General features: G+C 40.3%; 1 protein-coding gene across 2 annotated transcripts in view; it reads left to right on the top strand.

Annotated features, from left to right (window-relative positions):
- glcci1b (glucocorticoid induced 1b) overlaps window positions 1–18,532 on the top strand; it is a 28,190-nt gene extending 9,658 nt beyond the window's left edge. The window contains exons 4-9 of one of the 2 annotated variants that reach the window (XM_085423779.1): window positions 7,855–7,944; window positions 10,718–10,840; window positions 12,788–12,922; window positions 16,003–16,192; window positions 17,333–17,453; window positions 17,739–18,532. In XM_085423779.1, coding sequence (XP_085279905.1) covers window positions 7,855–7,944; window positions 10,718–10,840; window positions 12,788–12,922; window positions 16,003–16,192; window positions 17,333–17,453; window positions 17,739–18,087 — 1,008 coding nt within the window. In that variant the 3' untranslated portion in view covers window positions 18,088–18,532. Of the gene's footprint in view, window positions 1–7,854; window positions 7,945–10,714; window positions 10,841–12,787; window positions 12,923–16,002; window positions 16,193–17,332; window positions 17,454–17,738 lie in introns of both variants that reach the window. The other variant, XM_085423778.1, reaches the window with a different exon arrangement.
- The last annotated feature ends 252 nt before the right edge of the window (window positions 18,533–18,784 follow it).

Raw genomic sequence — 18,784 nt, 5'->3', positions numbered from 1 at the left:
AACTATTCAGATGAAACATGGGCAACTTTTCAAAAGATTTTGACATATGTACAAGTTACTCTTGTGAGTTTGAAGCTCAGGCTTTAGCTCTTTTTCTGTTGTTGGATGTCAAAGACAGCTTTGTATGTGGTCACTGCATTTGTTGTAACAACTGTGATTACGTCACAATCCCATTTACACTGGAATTTTGGACTCTTTGTAGTCATCTTCTAAGCCATAGGGGATACAATGGAGGAAAAAAATCACTACAGGCAGAGAAGTCAGCATAAGAAGGAAATTAGTAGCTGACGTTTTTTAACTGATGCATCATAACTCAGTATTAAGCCTCTGCAGTGTTACATTTTGCTTGCACGTGCAATATTAGGTGGTGAAAGAGTCTTTAATGTTTGGAAAAGTTGAGTCAAAATACTGCATTTAAGTGGAGATGCACAATTACTTGCCCCAATAATATCTGTCTAAATGAGTGTGGTTTATGGCCCTTTTAAAGTTATTTTTACAGTTGACTGGAAAATAAAGACATAAAATATTATAATCTTATTTTAAGGCCACTTTGTCAACCATGAGGCCAGGAGGACTTTTCAAATTAATGATTTTTCCCAGCAAATAATTGCAGGCATGAGTACCAAAACTATTTTTTGGTTTCTTTCATAGTTTCTGTCATAGTGCTTGGTGCTGGCGAAAGACTTTTGTTATATTAATCTGGTAGTTGAAGTCTGGAGTCGGCTGCCAGTGTAGGCCTAACAGAGTTGTCTGAATAGTCTGAAATTCCCAGAAAGCACAACATTTTAATGCATTATAACACTTCATAAGGCATATGCATGGATTCCACATTGAATCTGACCACAGTATTCCTGGATAACTGCCCACACATAATCAGCTACTAATCTTGCCATGTGACTCAGTGTTAAATGTAGTTTCACTCAAAGAGCCTTTTTTTGTAGGGGGAGGGTTTCTGTTATGAAAGAATATTGAATATGTATGATCATGACAAGGGCTGCTCTCCTCTGTGCTAACAGAAGCCTTTCATGTGTCTGAATGAAGACCGCCGAGGCTCATTTACATGGGCTTCATCCCTTTAACCCCTCATTCTCCTTGCATTTCTTTGTGTGTAGGCTGAGGAAGTGGTGAGTGGGTCCTACGAAGTTTCTTGAGCTGGCTATGTGCAAAGTAAACATCTCTAATTACAGGGTTCCTGTGCATTCTGGACAGACTGGGCAAGAATGGAAAGTTGATTTGATAGTGATTGGATCTTGACTAATGTTAATAAATGGACCCATCTTTTAGACTTAGTGGGGGGTTTTAAGCACTCTGTGATGTTTGCCTTGGTCTTAACCATATTTACCTGTAAAAATCTGATTGAAGCAGGCTAAAATAAAAATCCAATTTAAGATTTGTCTTTAGAAGCTGTGGAAAAAATGAAAAACATTTTGGATGTTTTCAAATTCTTAAATGCACAACCATCCCTGAAGGATAGTCATAGACCACTTCCTGTTAACAAGTTGTGCCTGGCCCCAGCTCTTTTTATGAGACAACAACAGAAGCAAGCAGCACACAAAGGATCCACAGACTCTTTTGTTGTGCATTGCACAAGTTCAAGTCAGCCTCTCCTTTGAGCTGTAATTCAGCCCTGCATGGAGGTGAAGTTGTTTGCACCTGTCCCCCAGGCTATGACTGAAGCGAGGAGAAATCCCACTGCTTACCACCTGGCCCTCGTGGCTACACGGCCCGCCTGCCTTTTGTGTGGGAGTTTAGGAGCAGAGGGCCCATACATATGCTAATCACTGTTCCGGGACAGGGCTGCGTGCTCTAGGCCCTGTGGTTACAGAACACAGAGAATGTCTGTATGAAGATTAGGATCCTGACACACCAAGGCAACCTCAATGAACTAGCATAAAGACAAAACTGATCAGTTTGTGTTGCCTCATGTCTTCTATTAAAAGTTGCACTTTGCACACAGTGCAGGAGCTGATGACCAGCTGACCGCTGATATGTGTGCACATTCTGGGCCTACGTGACAGGAAAAGACTCATTAGCATTATGTGTAATTGAAAATGTACAACACAAGCTGTTGTGTTATTTTCATATCTTGAACAGCTTCATATGAATTTTAGCTTCTTTCTTTGACTGAGACTTCACATGTACATGGTAGACATGGACGTAGCCATTGTGATATCACCCGCTGGCGTTTTGCAGCTGCCATTTTGTTTTTTGATGTAACCATATTTGGGTGGAGTGTAGATGCTAAGTTATAAACTAAGGCTAACAAACTTTGTTAGCAATCAGCATCCATAAAGTGTGAAGGTGCAACACACACACATACACATCTTCTAATTAGTGATAAGTAACAGACTAATAAAACTACAATTTAATTAATCAAAACTGAAAAACATACCAACACAATAAATACGGGAGGAAGCATCCTGAAGTTATGAAAGACAAAACTATCCAGGCTATAATACGCTGCTACCACCCGATGCGCTCTCTGCCAGAGCGAGTGTCGATGAATTTACTTTTTGTGACTGGTTGTCGTTTTGTTAAACCTTAGTCGCACAGTTTCTACTCTGTAATTAGAAAATGACCAAAGCCAAATACAAAAGCTGTTGAAGCTCTCTGTAGAAGAAAACAAGTTCTACCACAGACTCCACCAGTTAAAGCTAGCATTGAATTACAGTTCTGTAGAAACTGGTGAAAATTAAATGGTATTTTTGCTTGAAATCTCACTCCCTAATGGGATTGGCTCACTTTGGGAGCAAGCCTCAAAGGGCCGTTAAAAGAAATGCTGTTTCTCGTGCTTTGAGGTGGCTTAATGTTAACATGCATCCAACTTCTGCCTTGGTGTACAAAGGCTTTTCGACAGAAACATGTGTTAGAGTGCTTTATTGGATGTTATCTCATGCCACGTTTTAATCAGTAACTTTTTTCCATGTTTGCCTCCTAGACGCTTAATGTAAACTGATGTCTCTTGTAGTGATTTTGATTTACTGACTCATAAAGTCAACTCGCCCAGTCAGAGAACATGGTCTCTGCATCTCTAAAATGCACCAAATTATAGCAGCGGCACTTTGCTCGCATGTCTCGGCATGTAATCTAAACAAAACAGCACAAATTCCACTGTGATTCTATTGAAGCCCAGTCATTATTTCCTGCTTTGGAACAGAGCTGGATTCTTGAGGATGTTGCCTGCATGTAACCCTTTGGGTGTGATTCACAATAGGAAGCGAGCTACAGGCTGCAGTAACAGTTGGGTTTTATCTGTAGAGCATTACATTATCAGGCACCACACCTGGCACACTGCTCAGGCTTGGAAGTCGGAGCTGAAACGATAAAAGGCCCTCTGAGGTAAATAAAGGTGGGTATTCTTGTTAACACATTGTTTGAGAGGAACAGAGTCAATAAAGAGAGGCAGCCTGTGGTTTTTGTAACTGCCATATCTTATGATTTCCCTGGGGAAGTTAAATTGCAAATTAAGATATCAAACAATGATGATATTGTGACCTCACTGTGTCATCTTTTAGCCCACTGACTGGTAATAAGCTTTCTTTATCATTAACAAAAAAATAATAATCATAATCACTTGGAAGACCTCTTATGTTGAAAACAGTGTTGAACCTGTGAACTCGCTTACATTTGTTTGTTAGCCAACATTTAAACATTTGCTCAACAGTGAGGGCTCTAGCTTCAGGCCAACTTCGCACCTCAGTGTCATCATTTTTACTGCAAGCTGTTTTTCCTGTACTGAAGGTTGCTGTGGTCGCAGCACTTTGTTGCCACCCCTGAACAACACAAATCAGAATGAAGGTGATTTAAGCCTCAAGAAGATTAAGGAACATGAAATATCTTCCTGTCCTGACAAGGGCATTCAGTTTTTCAGCCTGCCACCACGTTTCCCTTTGATACTGTTTAAATGACCATAACTGAAGTAATACAAATTAACACCAAACTGTGCATTATAACTAATGAATAAGTATAACTAATGAAAAATGCAAACTAATTATCATTCCCATGAGACTATACCTTGAAGTGCCAATAAAAGCATTGCAGATTTCATAAGCTACAGGTCCTCCTTGACGTCACATAACATCTGTGAGAACTTAGTTTTTCCTCGAGTCCAAAGCTCCACACAGTCTCTGTGCCCTTTCTAACCAATCTGCATTTTGCATGAACAGATTACGCTGCAGCATCAAGTCCCTCAGTGTTTGGCAGAGGCATCAAACGGCACAAGCGATTCCATAGCCCATGCACAAAATGTTAATGCTAAAGGCTAGCTACACATCTGCCAAGCACAGTGGTCCCTTTTATGAGAGCACAAGTGCTCATTTAATCCGCTGTCCTTTTCTCAGGCAACCGGCACCAGCGAGCCAGCGCAAACGACTTCACGGGTGTTCCTCATTATTCACAGTGTGATATTCCATATCATAGGGCAAGGCTTGTGCATTAGTTGGAAAAGCCATAGAGGGTTTTCTGTTTATGTGGGGTCAGACATAAGGCAGTGTGAAGACACTGGCATTTAAGTTGCTTCATACTACTGTGCTGTCGATAAAACATCAGCTGTTTGAGAACCAGAGGCTGTGTTGATATGCATAATCAGGGGGAAGTATGTGGTTTCAAACAGCCATATAAAACATCCTCAGTCTGTTTCTGTTTTTGCATTAATTTGCATAACTTAACTGTTTTCTTGTTTCCGCTAAACATATCTGAAAGACTTGTGCAGTGACACAGAAATGCTTGTGTGCTCTCCTGTAGGGAATGTTTTGTATACGTTTACGAAAAAAAAAAAAAAAGTTTACTGATGATACAAAACTTCTCTGTAGACTCATTGATCTGGTATAGGCTGGGCATTGTAGAGCACAGCTGTAGCAAATCTGTATTTTACATGAGCCAAGAAACTTTTTCACGACTAAATGTGCGGACGTGGAAACCGTGAAAATGCTTTTGTTGCTGACGTTTTCTTTGGTAGGTTTCTGGTTTTTGGACTAGAATTAAGCATCTTGTATTCTGTGTTCCTGTAGTCTGCAAGTAATAAAGTGAATTTTGTCCCCTGCCACTGGTTTAGAGTATTTACCTTAAGTCGGCGTAGTAATGGAAGCAGTCAAACATGCAATGGCTTTAGTTTTGCCTTTTGAATGTAACAGTTTCCTCAGGGATGATATCTCATGACTGTTTTGCTGACTTTCATTGATTCCAGATTTTCAACTTTAATTTTAAACACACGGCAATCATTACTGCTTTTAGCAAGCATCTTTCTCAACTGCTTATCTAAACATTTGACTTTTTAAAAGTTTTTTATTTATTTTGTTGTTGCGAATATCCTGACTGACTTCACAATGAGGGGATTTATTACCTAATCATTGTGTTTGGTGAGGTTTTAAGAGAGCTCTTCGTGTGAGCTTGTATTTCCTTACCTCTCCTGTGTGTGTGTGTATATAAGTACAGTTTGGTGAAAGTATTTATTCTGTATATGTGGATGTCTTTGTGCACATATATCATTTGTAGCAGTTTAATGTACATTTAAGTAATATAAATAACAATCTATTGTTTGGTTAATCTCACCATTCAGCTGCATATTTCGCTCACTGACACATAATCAGATGGTCTGCAGGTCGTTATATCAAGAATTTATTTGATGCATACAAATACAACAATATTCAGTACTTAAACAGTTATAGTACATTGTTTGAAACCCTGAAGATGTTAATTTAAGATCAAGGCCTTGCCTTGCTAGCCAGCCCACTCTTTAGCCTCTGCTCAATCCATTTGGCTTTAAACCTGCATCTTCCTATTCTCCTATTCAGGGTCTTGCGAGGTCTGGAGCCTATGCCAGATGTTCCATGACCTGGAATTGGATAAATGGAAAAAAAAAAAAGAATCTTTTTATATACAGTGGGGCAAAAAAGTATTTAGTCAGCCACCGATTGTGCAAGTTCCCCCACTTAAAATGATGACAGAGGTCAGTAATTTGCACCAGAGGTACACTTCAACTGTGAGAGACAGAATGTGGAAAAAAAAAATCCATGAATTCACATGGTAGGATTTGTAAAGAATTTATTCGTAAATCAGGGTGGAAAATAAGTATTTGGTCACCTCAAACAAGGAAAATCTCTGGCTCTCACAGACCTGTAACGTCTTCTGTAAGACGCTTTTCTGTCCCCCACTCGTTACCTGTATGAATGGCACCTGTTTGAACTCATCATCTGTATAAAAGACACCTGTCCACAGCCTCAAACAGTCAGACTCCAAACTCCGCCATGCCCAAGACCAAAGAGCTTTCGAAGGACACCAGGAAAAGTATTGTAGACCTGCACCAGACTGGGAAGAGTGAATCTACAATAGGCAAGCAGCTTGGTGTGAAAAAATCAACTGTGGGAGCAATCATCAGAAAATGGAAGACATACAAGACCACTGATAATCTCCCTCGATCTGGGGCTCCACGCAAGATCTCATCCCGTGGGGTCAAAATGATCATGAGAACGGTGAGCAAAGATCCCAGAACCACACGGGGGGACCTGGTGAATGACCTGCAGAGAGCTGGGACCAAAGTAACAAAGGTCACCATCAGTAACACACTACAACGGCAGGGAATCAAATCCCGCAGTGCCAGACGTGTTCCGCTGCTGAAGCCAGTGCATGTCCAGGCCCGTCTGAAGTTTGCCAGAGAGCACATGGATGATACAGCAGAGGATTGGGAGAATGTCATGTGGTCAGATGAAACCAAAGTAGAACTTTTTGGTATAAACTCAACTCGTCGTGTTTGGAGGAAGAAGAATACTGAGTTGCATCCCAAGAACACCATACCTACTGTGAAGCATGGGGGTGGAAACATCATGCTATGGGGCTGTTTTTCTGCCAAGGGGACAGGACGACTGATCCGTGTTAAGGACAGAATGAATGGGGCCATGTATCGTGAGATTTTGAGCCAAAACCTCCTTCCATCAGTGAGAACTTTGAAGATGAAACAAGGCTGGGTCTTCCAACATGACAATGATCCAAAACACACCGCCCGGGCAACAAAGGAGTGGCTCCGTAAGAAGCATTTGAAAGTCCTGGAGTGGCCTAGCCAGTCTCCAGACCTCAACCCCATAGAAAATCTGTGGCGGGAGTTGAAAGTCCGTGTTGCTCGGCGACAGCCCCAAAACATCACTGCTCTCGAGAAGATCTGCATGGAGGAATGGGCCAAAATACCTGCTACTGTGTGTGCAAACCTGGTAAAGACCTATAGTAAACGTTTGACCTCTGTTATTGCCAACAAAGGTTATGTTACAAAGTATTGAGTTGTATTTTTGTTATTGACCAAATACTTATTTTCCACCCTGATTTACGAATAAATTCTTTACAAATCCTACCATGTGGATTCATGGATTTTTTTTTTTTTTTTTTTTTTTTCCACATTCTGTCTCTCACAGTTGAAGTGTACCTCTGGTGCAAATTACTGACCTCTGTCATCATTTTAAGTGGGGGAACTTGCACAATCGGTGGCTGACTAAATACTTTTTTGCCCCACTGTATGTTAAGGTCAACAATCTTGTAGTTAAAGCCAGTGCCTGGAAATGCTTACACATCAAACCTGTGTCGAAGGTGTTTCAAATTAGATAATTGAGATTATTGAGAAGAAGCACATTTTTGTCTTAAATAAAACTTTCTCGTATGGATGGATACCCTCTGCACATACCCATGCTCTTTTGCAGTACAGCTGCACACAACATTGGACTTTCCGTGCCTGTGTAATATAAGACATGCTATCAGGAGGTCACGGTACATTTGAAATGCATATCACTAGCAAATGTATTTATGTTTTGGGGAAATGATGAGTTATGTAACGTTTGAGTTTGTGTCAGCATGTATATATCTGTGTTTCAGACTCCGGGTCTCTGGATCGATGATGGAGCAGATCAGGGAAGTCCTCACCAGCGGTCAGCCTCCTGGGGTAGCGCAGACCATCTCAAAGAGGTAGTTTTGCCTGTCGTGTTTTTCTTTCTTACTGTCAGGTTCTCAAGTGTTTGTTATGAGCATCCACTATTTTATCTGTACAGATCGTTCAGATTGTGTTTGCAAGGGACAACCAATCAGAAGAGTTTTCTTAAAAGGAGGGTGTAGGAAACTTTAAATTGTTTGTTTCGGATAGTGGATCATCCCAGGGGCTGCACCAAGACCTAGTATAAGATAAATGACCACTAGCTTAAAATGTGAGTCACGCAAAGCTACACTAGAGTCCAAAAATAAGAATATAAAGCTGGAAATGAGCGTAATGGGTCCATTTTAACCTTAATTCATACCACAGAAAATGTCCTATCCACCCAGGCTAGCTGAATACATGAACTCAGCAAGAGGAAAGAATGTTTTTGTCGTTTTTGAGGCTCATATCATTTTCAAGTGTTTTATTTGTCAGGGTCTGTGGTCAGACTAAATATTATCCTCCTTAAGGTTGGTTTCCACTCCTTTCTGTCTGCCAGGCATGGTGGCCAACCAAGCGACCACACGGCATTATAAGGTCTCCAGCTCTTCAGACCACAGTCTAAATTTATCCTCTTTCTCCCCCTGTTCCTCACTCAGCTGTGTCCTTTGCATCTCATTATGGCCTCTTGTTTTTGAGAGATGGTGCAGGAGCTCCTCTCAAGGGTGAAACACCCATATAGTTTCATTTTGGGTATGTACAACTTAAGTCGGGGTAACTGAGGCACTGAAGATGTTATATTGAGCAGAACATATTTTCTGTTGAGCATAACAGAAAATATGAGCATAATGGACACTCATAGTTTCTGTTTCCAGTCCAAAAGTAGTTCCAAAATATTAATGGCACACAGATGTGTTGACCGAAGAAGTTGTCCACAGTTTGAAAGGATGAGGTTGGTGTCATTCCAACTTTCATAAAGCTCAGACATGTGTTTTGTAATTCCACACCACACTACTACTGTGCTTCATTGGTCAGTACTGAGATGTCCTATTAAATAACAGGCTTTACTTTTTTCTTCATAGCATATGATCTAACAAGAACAAGACTGTGGTTTATTTCAGAAGTCTGAATGTTCACACTTCTAATTTGACAGTTATTTACTGTCAACAACTGGTATTCGTGTTGCACTGTTAACAGGTATAAAAGAAAAGGGATAAAGAAACTTTCATAAGTGCCACAAGAGTTTGATAAAAAATCTTTTCTCTGCTATGAGCTTACAGCATTTCTATCTGATGGCAAATTCTGTAATCTGATCCATCTTTGCAGATTTTGTTGTTTCTTCAGAGTGAAGCCAGAGCCACAAGATAAGTTTAGTGCTTGTCTTTTTGCAAACAATCCCTTTGCCTTGGCCTGTACAGTCAATGGGATAGCACAGCCAGGAAAACCCTCTTTCACATCCACTGAGATTACATCAGGATCGTCTGGACTTGTCATTATCATGTGCTACAGTCACTAAGTGAATGTAGTGAACTGCTTTCCAGTGCTCTACCCTCTGCGATTACATATGTGGGAGGACATCTATGAGAAGAGCAAGTTTCTTTGTTGACTGTGTTGCCAGGATGACAAGATCAGCACTGAAGACCACACCTTTGTCTGCATAGCGCAACTGCATCTCACAATGGGTATCCTGTTTTTAGGCTGATGCTGGACCAGATGTAGAAACACCCATTGACTAAATTTGTCTCATTATCAGACTTGCAAGCCTGGTGTTATGCAGTATACTGATCTGCAACCGTACAACTCATGAAGACTGACTTGGCTGGCAGGAATAACGTCAGACTAAATCCACTGAAGTTAGAAAATAGTAAAATTAAGCACGCTTTAATAGACAAGAGTAAACAATGTTTGTGCAGATATTGTCTGTCTGTTAAAGAGCAGTTTTAAAACCACCGTTCAAATATTTTCTGTATATTGAAGAGACATTTAAACTGTTAATCACATTCTTTGACAACTAAATGGTATTGTTAAAGTGTTGTGGTGTAACGTTGCGCACACACAATGCCAGATCAGTTTGCTGAGTGTGGCTAATGTTAGCAGTGGTAGTATCAGCAGTTCAGGCTGTATAGCATCTGAGTTTTTTGGAGCCCAGCCCAAATGTTAGGACCATGAATGGTTCCCTTTGGGATTGAAGATCAAGGTGTTTTTTGTTTTTGTTTTTTTTTTTGTTTGTTTTTTAAATAGTTTTTGAGATTGTCACAGACAAATCAAAAGTAAGCAAGGTAATCTTCACAAACTGTACCACTTTTATGATCTTGAAGTGTAAACACAATCATGTAAGTGTAAACACCAAAATTAAAACTCTAATATTAGCAAAAAAAGAACTATACCACAGTCCCGTGACTTTAGTGTCTACACCCTTTGTTTTGAATTCGTCTTACTGAGAAATGTATAAAGCCTGTGTTAGAAGAAACCTTTGAGTAGTCACCTAATCACTGATATCTCTACTTGTTATGGCCGTACACTGCACATATTTCAGTGAATATAACTCCTCCCAAACATCTTGAAATCAGTTGGAGTCAAAGATGGTTTTCCTGTATTTTGGCAAAGATTGTGTTCTCACAGTTGCGGAATAACTTAAATTAATCACAGTATTATCTCTCTGCTGACAGTGAAGTACATCAGAGGAAATGTGCTTTTCACCTCCTGACCTCATTCAGTTCACTCATGGGAATGGTTAACTCATATGTTCGCATGCCTTCACGGCTCCCGTTGTGAGCCGTCGTTCACTGAAGTGCTTGTGCTTCTTTTTTTTTCTTTTTTTTCCAGCAGATTGCTAAACTGAGGCTACAGCTGCAGCGTGGCAAACAGGTCAACCGGCAGAGCAAAGACAGGGAGCAGAGCTCGCTGCAGCTCCCACAGCAGGCGCAGCATGGCACTGCATGCCAGCCACAGGTGAGCTACGCTTGTCAGTACTCGTGCTTTGACTATGTGGGTTGTTGTTTTCAGGTGAAAACATTAACTAACCCCACACATGTGATGCAGGGTTTTAGGCTGACAGCAGCAATATGATAAGGCAGCTTAGCAGCTGAGGGAAAAAAAACACAAATAAGGCAGACCAACCTGAATTTCAACTGTCAAAGATAGGAAAAAGAGCAAGGTTGTTTTCTACATTAGTCGGTTAACAGGATTAAATGATTAACTTGGTTGTATGTCAACTTAAAGTAATGTATAAAATGACCATTATGAAGTTACAATTTTGGGTCCAGGCGAGCTGTTTTAGGGAGTAGGTATTGATTAAAATGATTTGAGAAAGATTTAGACTTTGTGAAGGCAATGTTTCATCTTAATGATACCTTTATGATCAATGTTGCTCTGACTCTTACTGAGGAGGCCTAGTTATTAGTGATGTGTTGGTCGTGAACGAAATGGCTCTTAGAGCCAGATCTTTTACGTGAACGATGCGAGCCGGCTCCTTATCGCGAGCTGTGGATTTTTTTTTTTTTTCTTTCTTTCTCACCCTCTCTCTCGCACTTTTTTTTTCCACTTGACTCGCACGCGAGCCTTGTGCTTTGTGCTGGGAAGAGGGGGGAGGGGCGGTAGTTGCACCCGCAGTAGCACAGGAACAGAGCAGGAGGGAGAGAAAGAGAGCCAGGGACAACAACATCACATTAGAAAGGTATCGTAATCATCCACAACTATTTTCAGTTGCAGATGATAAAGTATTCAGAAAGTTTATTCATGCAGGCCCATATGACAGAGAATGTGCATGTTCTGTTTGTTTTCATATTTTAATTTATATTTAATTGTGTTGTGGTTTGCAGCGTTTTGTGTTGTTTCATTTTAAATTTGTAAAAGGAAAAAGCTGAAAATTTAAATAGTTAAAAGTTGAACTGTGACTAGTTTGTTTTTGTATTATGATTTATTTATTACATTTTATGTTGAGTGAATAAATAAAAGTATATTTACGGTGGCCCCAAGAGACAAAGCACGTACAAACTCCAAAGCACATACAAAAGACAACAGAAGTGCTCCAGGATGCTAGACGCAGTGTTGAGTTTTTGTTACCTAGTCGGTACACAAGCCAGCAAGTACCAACGACTGGATTTGGTGTGGTAATAACACACACCAAATTAACATAAAAAAATTAACTTTTTTTTAAATTATTTGAATATATATGGGTACTTGTGTATAAATACACAAACAATACGCATATGCTTTCAATTGTGTAATTTAAGTGATCTAGGTAGCTCTGTTTTGGAAGTTCAGTTAATGCTAGAAACGTGTTTTGGAGTTTGTACGTGCTTTGTCTCTAGGAGCCACCGTATATATTTATATATAAACATTTATAAATAAAACCACTTTTTTTTCTTTTTTTTTTCTTTTTACATTAGTAATTCCTTTTGTGCATAATTTTATATTGTTGTTAATAATAAATTAATTAAAGCAACAAAACAACCTGAAGAGCCGAAAGAGCCGGCTCTTTTTAGTGGGCCGAGCCGAAAGAGCCGGTTCTCTAAAAAGAGCCGGAAATCCCATCACTACTAGTTAATGAATCTCCTCTGTGACCAGTTGTATCAAAAGTAAAAGGGAGACAGCAGAGGAGAACTGTGTCTGGGCATGTCCCTTTCTCCACTGGCTGCAGTTCATTCATTAACAGATGCTCAGCACTGCAACTGCTGTAGGAACATTTCCATAAACCATGATATGCTTAAATGTAAACTACAAACTGAATGTCTACACCCACAATTCCAAGACAAATTCAGTTTGATATGTGACAAGTGAAGTGTTTTAGTATACAAAGCTTTTTTTTTTTTTCTTCTTCTTCTTCTTCTTTTTTTTGACATGTACATAATGTTCATTTTTTCTCCTTTTTTGTCTTTTTTTTTTTTCTCATTTCAGTATAAGGCAACTTCAACTTCGACCACGATGCCTGTGATAAAATCCCTCATATGCAGAGTGCCGAGCAGTGTGGAGGGCATCAACCATGAGCTAGAAAATGTGTTTATCAGAGAGGACTTGGAGCAGGGGATACAGGTAGGGTGTGTGCCCATACCTGTGATGGGTCAAGCTATGTTTCAACATGATTTGGAGCGCTTGTTGAACTGCATACCTGCAGATGCTGTGAAATCTTATCATTCACCAGCTGGATAAAATGTCAGATTAATGCCATACAGACTTTAAAATGAAGCATTCCAGTGGGCTAAAAAGTGGGCTGGGCTGTTTATAAGGTGCTTCTTTGCACATATTTAAATTGTAAACTTTGTGACTTACAAAGTCTAATCTCCTGCCTTTCCATCATCCCACGCATAGGCTCTAACCTAACCATACTGGAACGCAGCTGCTGACTGTAGTCCTTGTTTTGCTCTACAGCAGTGGTCCCCAACCCCCGGGCCACGGACCAGTACCGGGCTGCAAGAGTTGAGGCTCGGGTGTGAAATTTATGGTTTTCAGGGTTTTTATCGTTAACTTGGTTTCCCTGGGTCTTTTCCTGTGTTGTATTTGTGTCTTATTTTGAAAGAAATATTTACGCGTTACCATAGCGCCCAGAGAGCAATAAGGGGCAGAGAGGAGGATGTTACTCTCGATGTTGTTGGTGCATTTCAGGAGGACGCTGCTAATAAAGTTACACAATTACACTGTGAATTTGTGTTTATTATTATTATTATTGTAATAATAATAATAATAATAATAATAATAATAATAATAATAATAATAATAATAATAATAATAATAATAATAATAATATTAATAATAATATTATTATTATTATTTACAAAATACCACAGTTTTATTTTGTTGTATTTATCTGCGACACAGCTGGTCCGTGAAAATATTGTCAGACATTAAACTGGTCCGTGGCGCAAAAAAGGTTGGGGACCGCTGCTCTACAGCCTCCAAGTAGTGGCACATGAATTAGCCAAAGAGCAGAACAAGGAGTACTGCTTACAGCTGCAGAACAGGAAGGTAAAGCTGGAGTCCATCCAACCTTTCTAGAAAGTCAGTTTATTGATATTGATAGTCATCATATCACAGCAGCCTGGTCTACCTGCTGATGGGGAGACACAAGACAGGAAGGGTTGGGTCTAGTGGTTCAATTGCAAATGAACTTTCAAAATGATGGCATTGTTTACCAGTGAGACGATTGCACTCGTGTACTGCGGTGGCCTTTATTATATCTAAAGCGAAGTCTATGTGGGTAACCCTGGAAATACACTTGGTGTGGCTGCTTTGGGTTCCAGCTCTGATGTGGGTGCTGGCACTTATTGCACCCTCACAGGACAATGCTTGCAGTTTCATCAGACGCACCATAGTATTTTAGAAATGTCCCAGAAGTGTTCCTTTGCTCCACAGAGATAATATAGCGCTAGATTTAGTTTTTATGGAAGCTGCATCAAGCTACACACAGACGATTTCGAGGGGACAGGAATCTAGTTAATTTTCACAATAAAAGGCCCCATGCCAACTACTCGCTCTGCTTCTGATACACATTCGGTGAGATTTGTAGTTGTGTAAAGAAGTCAGCTAAACTGTATTAGAGATTTGACATCAGCTGTCACCTCGAAGTTTACTTCTGTGGCGTCATTTTACATGAAAATAATAAAAAGCACAGCATAGTTTTTATTAAAACAGCTCAATTATTAAAAAATTAAATTCAGATTCCATAACTCAATCTGACAGCAGGTGTGTATGTTGTCTAGTGCCCTATATTTCAGAGACATTAAGGATACAAAAGTGATTAACAGATTCACATGACTCTTAATACACATGCAATATTTTTATGTACAGCATTTAATTGAGCTCATTTTTATCTGTTTTAGAGAGTTCTCAGATTGTTTGGGGGTTGTCTCTCTGTCTCCAGTTTAAGACTCAAGTAAATTAATCACCATGAACATGCCAAGTAAATACTGTTGTGGTATGAAGAACTTATCTTTATCATCACAGAAACGGCTTACAACTGAAACCTGTTTGTTTGTCCTACAGTAATGAAGATGTCTTTTAATCAGTGAGTGCAGGTGACTTTACCAGCATGTACAGTAATTGTGAGATGTTGATCATGAGATGTTTTAACAGCTCATGATCAAACATAAGCTGTGCTGAGACTCTACGTCACACCAGCCCTGTCAACTGCAACTCCTACACACTTGCATCACACTTTTACAAGGGTCATTGTGAGTCAGTGTTGTTCATGTAGTTTATATTCAGTGTTACTGTTTAACATAAAATAACCTTTGTGTTTACATTATAATGAATTAATTTGCATAGAGTACATTTTTTTATGCATCATGCAAACCCTGCTCGATTACATATAACAAGCAGTCACTGTGTAAACGCAATATTTAGATACGATTTTAACATGTTTTAAAAGTCATAATTGCAAAGATGAGCTCTAGAATTTAATCTTAAACCAGATAAATAAACGTTGACCATGTAAGGAATGCACCAAATGCAAAGGCAGACTTCATGTATGCACAACTATTGTATACCTGTGATTTAAACAACTTTTAGGCTATGCTTAAAATTCATTACACGTGCACAGGCTTGTAAAGTCACTTCAGCACCATGCAGCCAGACACACACATTCTCACTCACTCTGAAATAAATCGCTCATAGGAAAGGAGGCCTTAAATCTCGTCTGGTGCAGGCTAGTAAACTTTGGCAGGTCTGTAAAGCTCTACTCTTAGAAGGTCTCACACACACACCACAGATTTACAGCCTGCTGAGCACAGAGCTTTTTTTTTTTTTTTTTTTCCCTGGTCTCCCTTTTGAATCAGCTGTGCCAAAGCAGAACGCTCTGCACATCACACTGTTCATCTGCTGTCAAGTACTACCATCTGCTGTGGTGTTTGCTTCTCCAATTGCCCTTTAAACACCCAGACAAATACACCAGAGGCCTTTTTAAGTTTTAGATTCAGGGCATTTTAGCTGGTACTTTTCACCTAGAATTATTTCATTCGGGGAGTTAGCAGGTGGGTGCATTGGGTGGCTTCAGCAGTTTCCATATGGTTTTGAGGGTGTTGGGGAAAAGATTGAGGTTATGAGTTTGTCTTCATATTAGGATTCATGTGTGTAACCGCTTGGCTTCTCACCACCTCTTATGCATTCTGACCTCGCAGACAATGGATGTGGTAGATGGCCGCCGTGCCCCCTTCCCTCCACATCGTTACAGCAGCAGCGGGGACACACGTGACACAGACACACAGGCTCCTTCGAGTGGTGAATCCAGCCCATCGCCCCGTCCCTGCAGCTCTGATCACCTGCACTCACCTGATGGGAGCCCCTGTTATGCAGAGGAAATTGACAAAGGTGTGTCTTCACTAGTGAACAGGTGTAGCATGTTTGCAATATTCAAAGCTTATATAAACCTTTTGTGGTTTGAGGCAAATGTGTGAAATCTGATGAATATGCTGAGTAAAGGATATCTAGACTCTATGCCACCCTCATGGAGTCTGTTTCTGATAGTTCGGTCAACGTTATGCACATGACTAGCCTGATCCAGGTCATTTTGCTGGGCTTATACAAAGGAGCAGGGCTGGGTTGAAGGCCATGTTATGGCACCTTTTGCCTAGACTGCTGGGATAGGCTCCAGCGCTCGGCAGGCCTAAATTTGATAAGCCGAAGAAGGTGTGTGCGCGCGCGCGTGTGTGTGTGTGTGTGTGTGTGTCTTGTACATAATATTGCACAAGAGTGACGATACCAATGTTGGTGTTTAATCTGCTGAGAGACTGTACTGAGAGCAGAGAGTTAATTGCTTAGTCTGCCTGCAGCAGGAAGGACCTGCAGTATCTCACCTTTAGAGACTGTGGGTGAACCAGCCTGTCAGCAAAACAAGCCTCCAGTGATGTCACTTTCATGCATGTGATGCGAAGTGTTTTTCTTTTCTTTTTTAAATCAGAGATGGGAAACAGGCGCAGTTCACTTAACCAGGTCTGAAGTCTGGTTCAAGTTTCTTGATACTGCTAAGGAGGAGCCCTTACTAAACATTTACACACCTCTAAAATGAGTTCTTAATGACGGCAACAAAATTTAAAAATCAGAGTTTTGTTGTATGTTGTGTGTGTGGGTTTTTTTTTTGTTTTTGTTTTTTTTGTTTTTTTTTTTTTTGGATAGGCAGGAAAACAACATTGGAAAAAGAAAGATGTGCTTTATCAGTCTTGTTTGTTTCTAATCTGCCCCTCTAGAGTCTGTTTCCAAAGAATTCCATGATAAGCTTACTAAGTTTATCCTCTTTCGTTGTCCACAAAAATCACAAATAAAGAAACTATGATTCCACAAACGCTTTGTGCTGAGGACGCACTACTGCGCTTTTTCCGGCAGCTCCTCAAAATTTGCAGCCAACATGTATAATGTACATTTCATGCATTTGTCTCATGATCATTTTCCAAAAAGAAAAAGCACAAAACGGGTTTCATTTTTTTTATTTTTTTATTTTTATTGTATTTTCAGACAATTTGTGCAGTTCTCCTCTCCCCAAGTTTGCCACGTCGCCCAAACCTAACAACAGCTACATGTTCAAACGGGAACCTCCAGAAGGCTGCGAGAAGGTCAAAGTCTTTGATGAGCTGGTGTGAGTATTTATTGGTCTTCCTCTTGGGTTTGTTTTTAGACATACCCTCATAGCCTTATATCTGGCAGTTACTGCTACACAATTAAACTGTACTTGTTTGAAATTCAGTTACATTATTTTTATGCTTTCTTGAATTAAAACAAGAAAGACAAGCCTATCTGCATTGTGGGTGGTAGGGATGAGAGCAACATGGCTGTCTAGGATCAGTAACTAGCAGTTAATCAGATACAGTTTTATAAAAAGATATCAAGCCAAGTAACTGAGTACCACTTCTGTTCTCTTCAGGTCTGGCAAGTCAAAGGGCTTCCCTCTGTTCTCGTGCCCTGACAAAAACAAGGTGAACTTCATTCCCAGGGGCTCGGCCTTCTGCCCAGTTAAACTTTTCTGCTCCTCCCTTTTCTCCCCGGTCTCTCCTTCTTGCACGTCCATCAACCCTGGTTTTCATGGCAACAGCAGCTCTGGATCACAGGTCACCCCGAGTATGCCCACGGTACCACTAGCTACCTTTTCGTCCTCCACAGACAGAAGCACTGACTCGAGTGGTGGTGTAAACTCAGACAACAGCACAGTCAGTCAGAGCCCCGACGCGGATGTGGGGAAAGACAGCTCAGCACAAGTACTCCTTACCAGCTAGTCCTCAGGTATCCTCGACCAAACCAACTACAGCTAAAATATTGCAACTAGTCAGGTATGGTCTAACAGAAGAAAAGGAAAAAAAATTGCACTCCGATAATCCTAATGTTAGCCAGCAGGGAGTGCTCAAGGTCTAGAAATACTTAGGAGGATAATGGTACCAGCGTCCTGCTGCACAAGAATCTCTACTTGATTCTAGTGTTAGTCCCACTGTCAGTTAAGTCTGATGGTTCGGGCATTATTGCTGACCTTGGGCAGAGCCTCTCTCTTCACCCATCACTAACGTAGCCTAGCCTCCTCTGTACTATAACACTTCCCGTAACAGAAATAGCGTTGCTTTTTATTTTCTACAATAGTAGAAACGACTGCTGGAATGACTGTGTTACTTAGTGTCAGCAGTTTAAAATTAAAAAAAAGGAAAAAAAAAATCCAAAAGTCTCACAAAACACAGCGATGTCAAGAAAAACATATTGTATTAACATTATCTAACAAGCTTATTAGCTGTTCAGTGTTCAGCAAGCTAACATTTCAAAGTGCATTTATGTTTCATATTTTTAAGATACCCGGGTGTCAGAATACTTTCCCCTTTTCCCTCCTGTTACTTATTTGAATGTATTCGTAGCACACAGTCTTAAATGAAACCAGCAGTCACTTAAGTGCAGGCTTCACCTGAGAGGCTCACCAGACGAGACTGAAAC

Source organism: Rhamphochromis longiceps, linkage group LG11 (genome assembly GCF_057381845.1).
Source record: "Rhamphochromis longiceps isolate RC_006_pf linkage group LG11, R_longiceps_female_GT1.1, whole genome shotgun sequence".
Lineage (NCBI taxonomy): Eukaryota > Metazoa > Chordata > Actinopteri > Cichliformes > Cichlidae > Rhamphochromis > Rhamphochromis longiceps.
The sequence above is the reverse complement of the archived record's forward strand: the minus strand, read 5'-3'. Positions and strand labels throughout refer to the sequence as shown.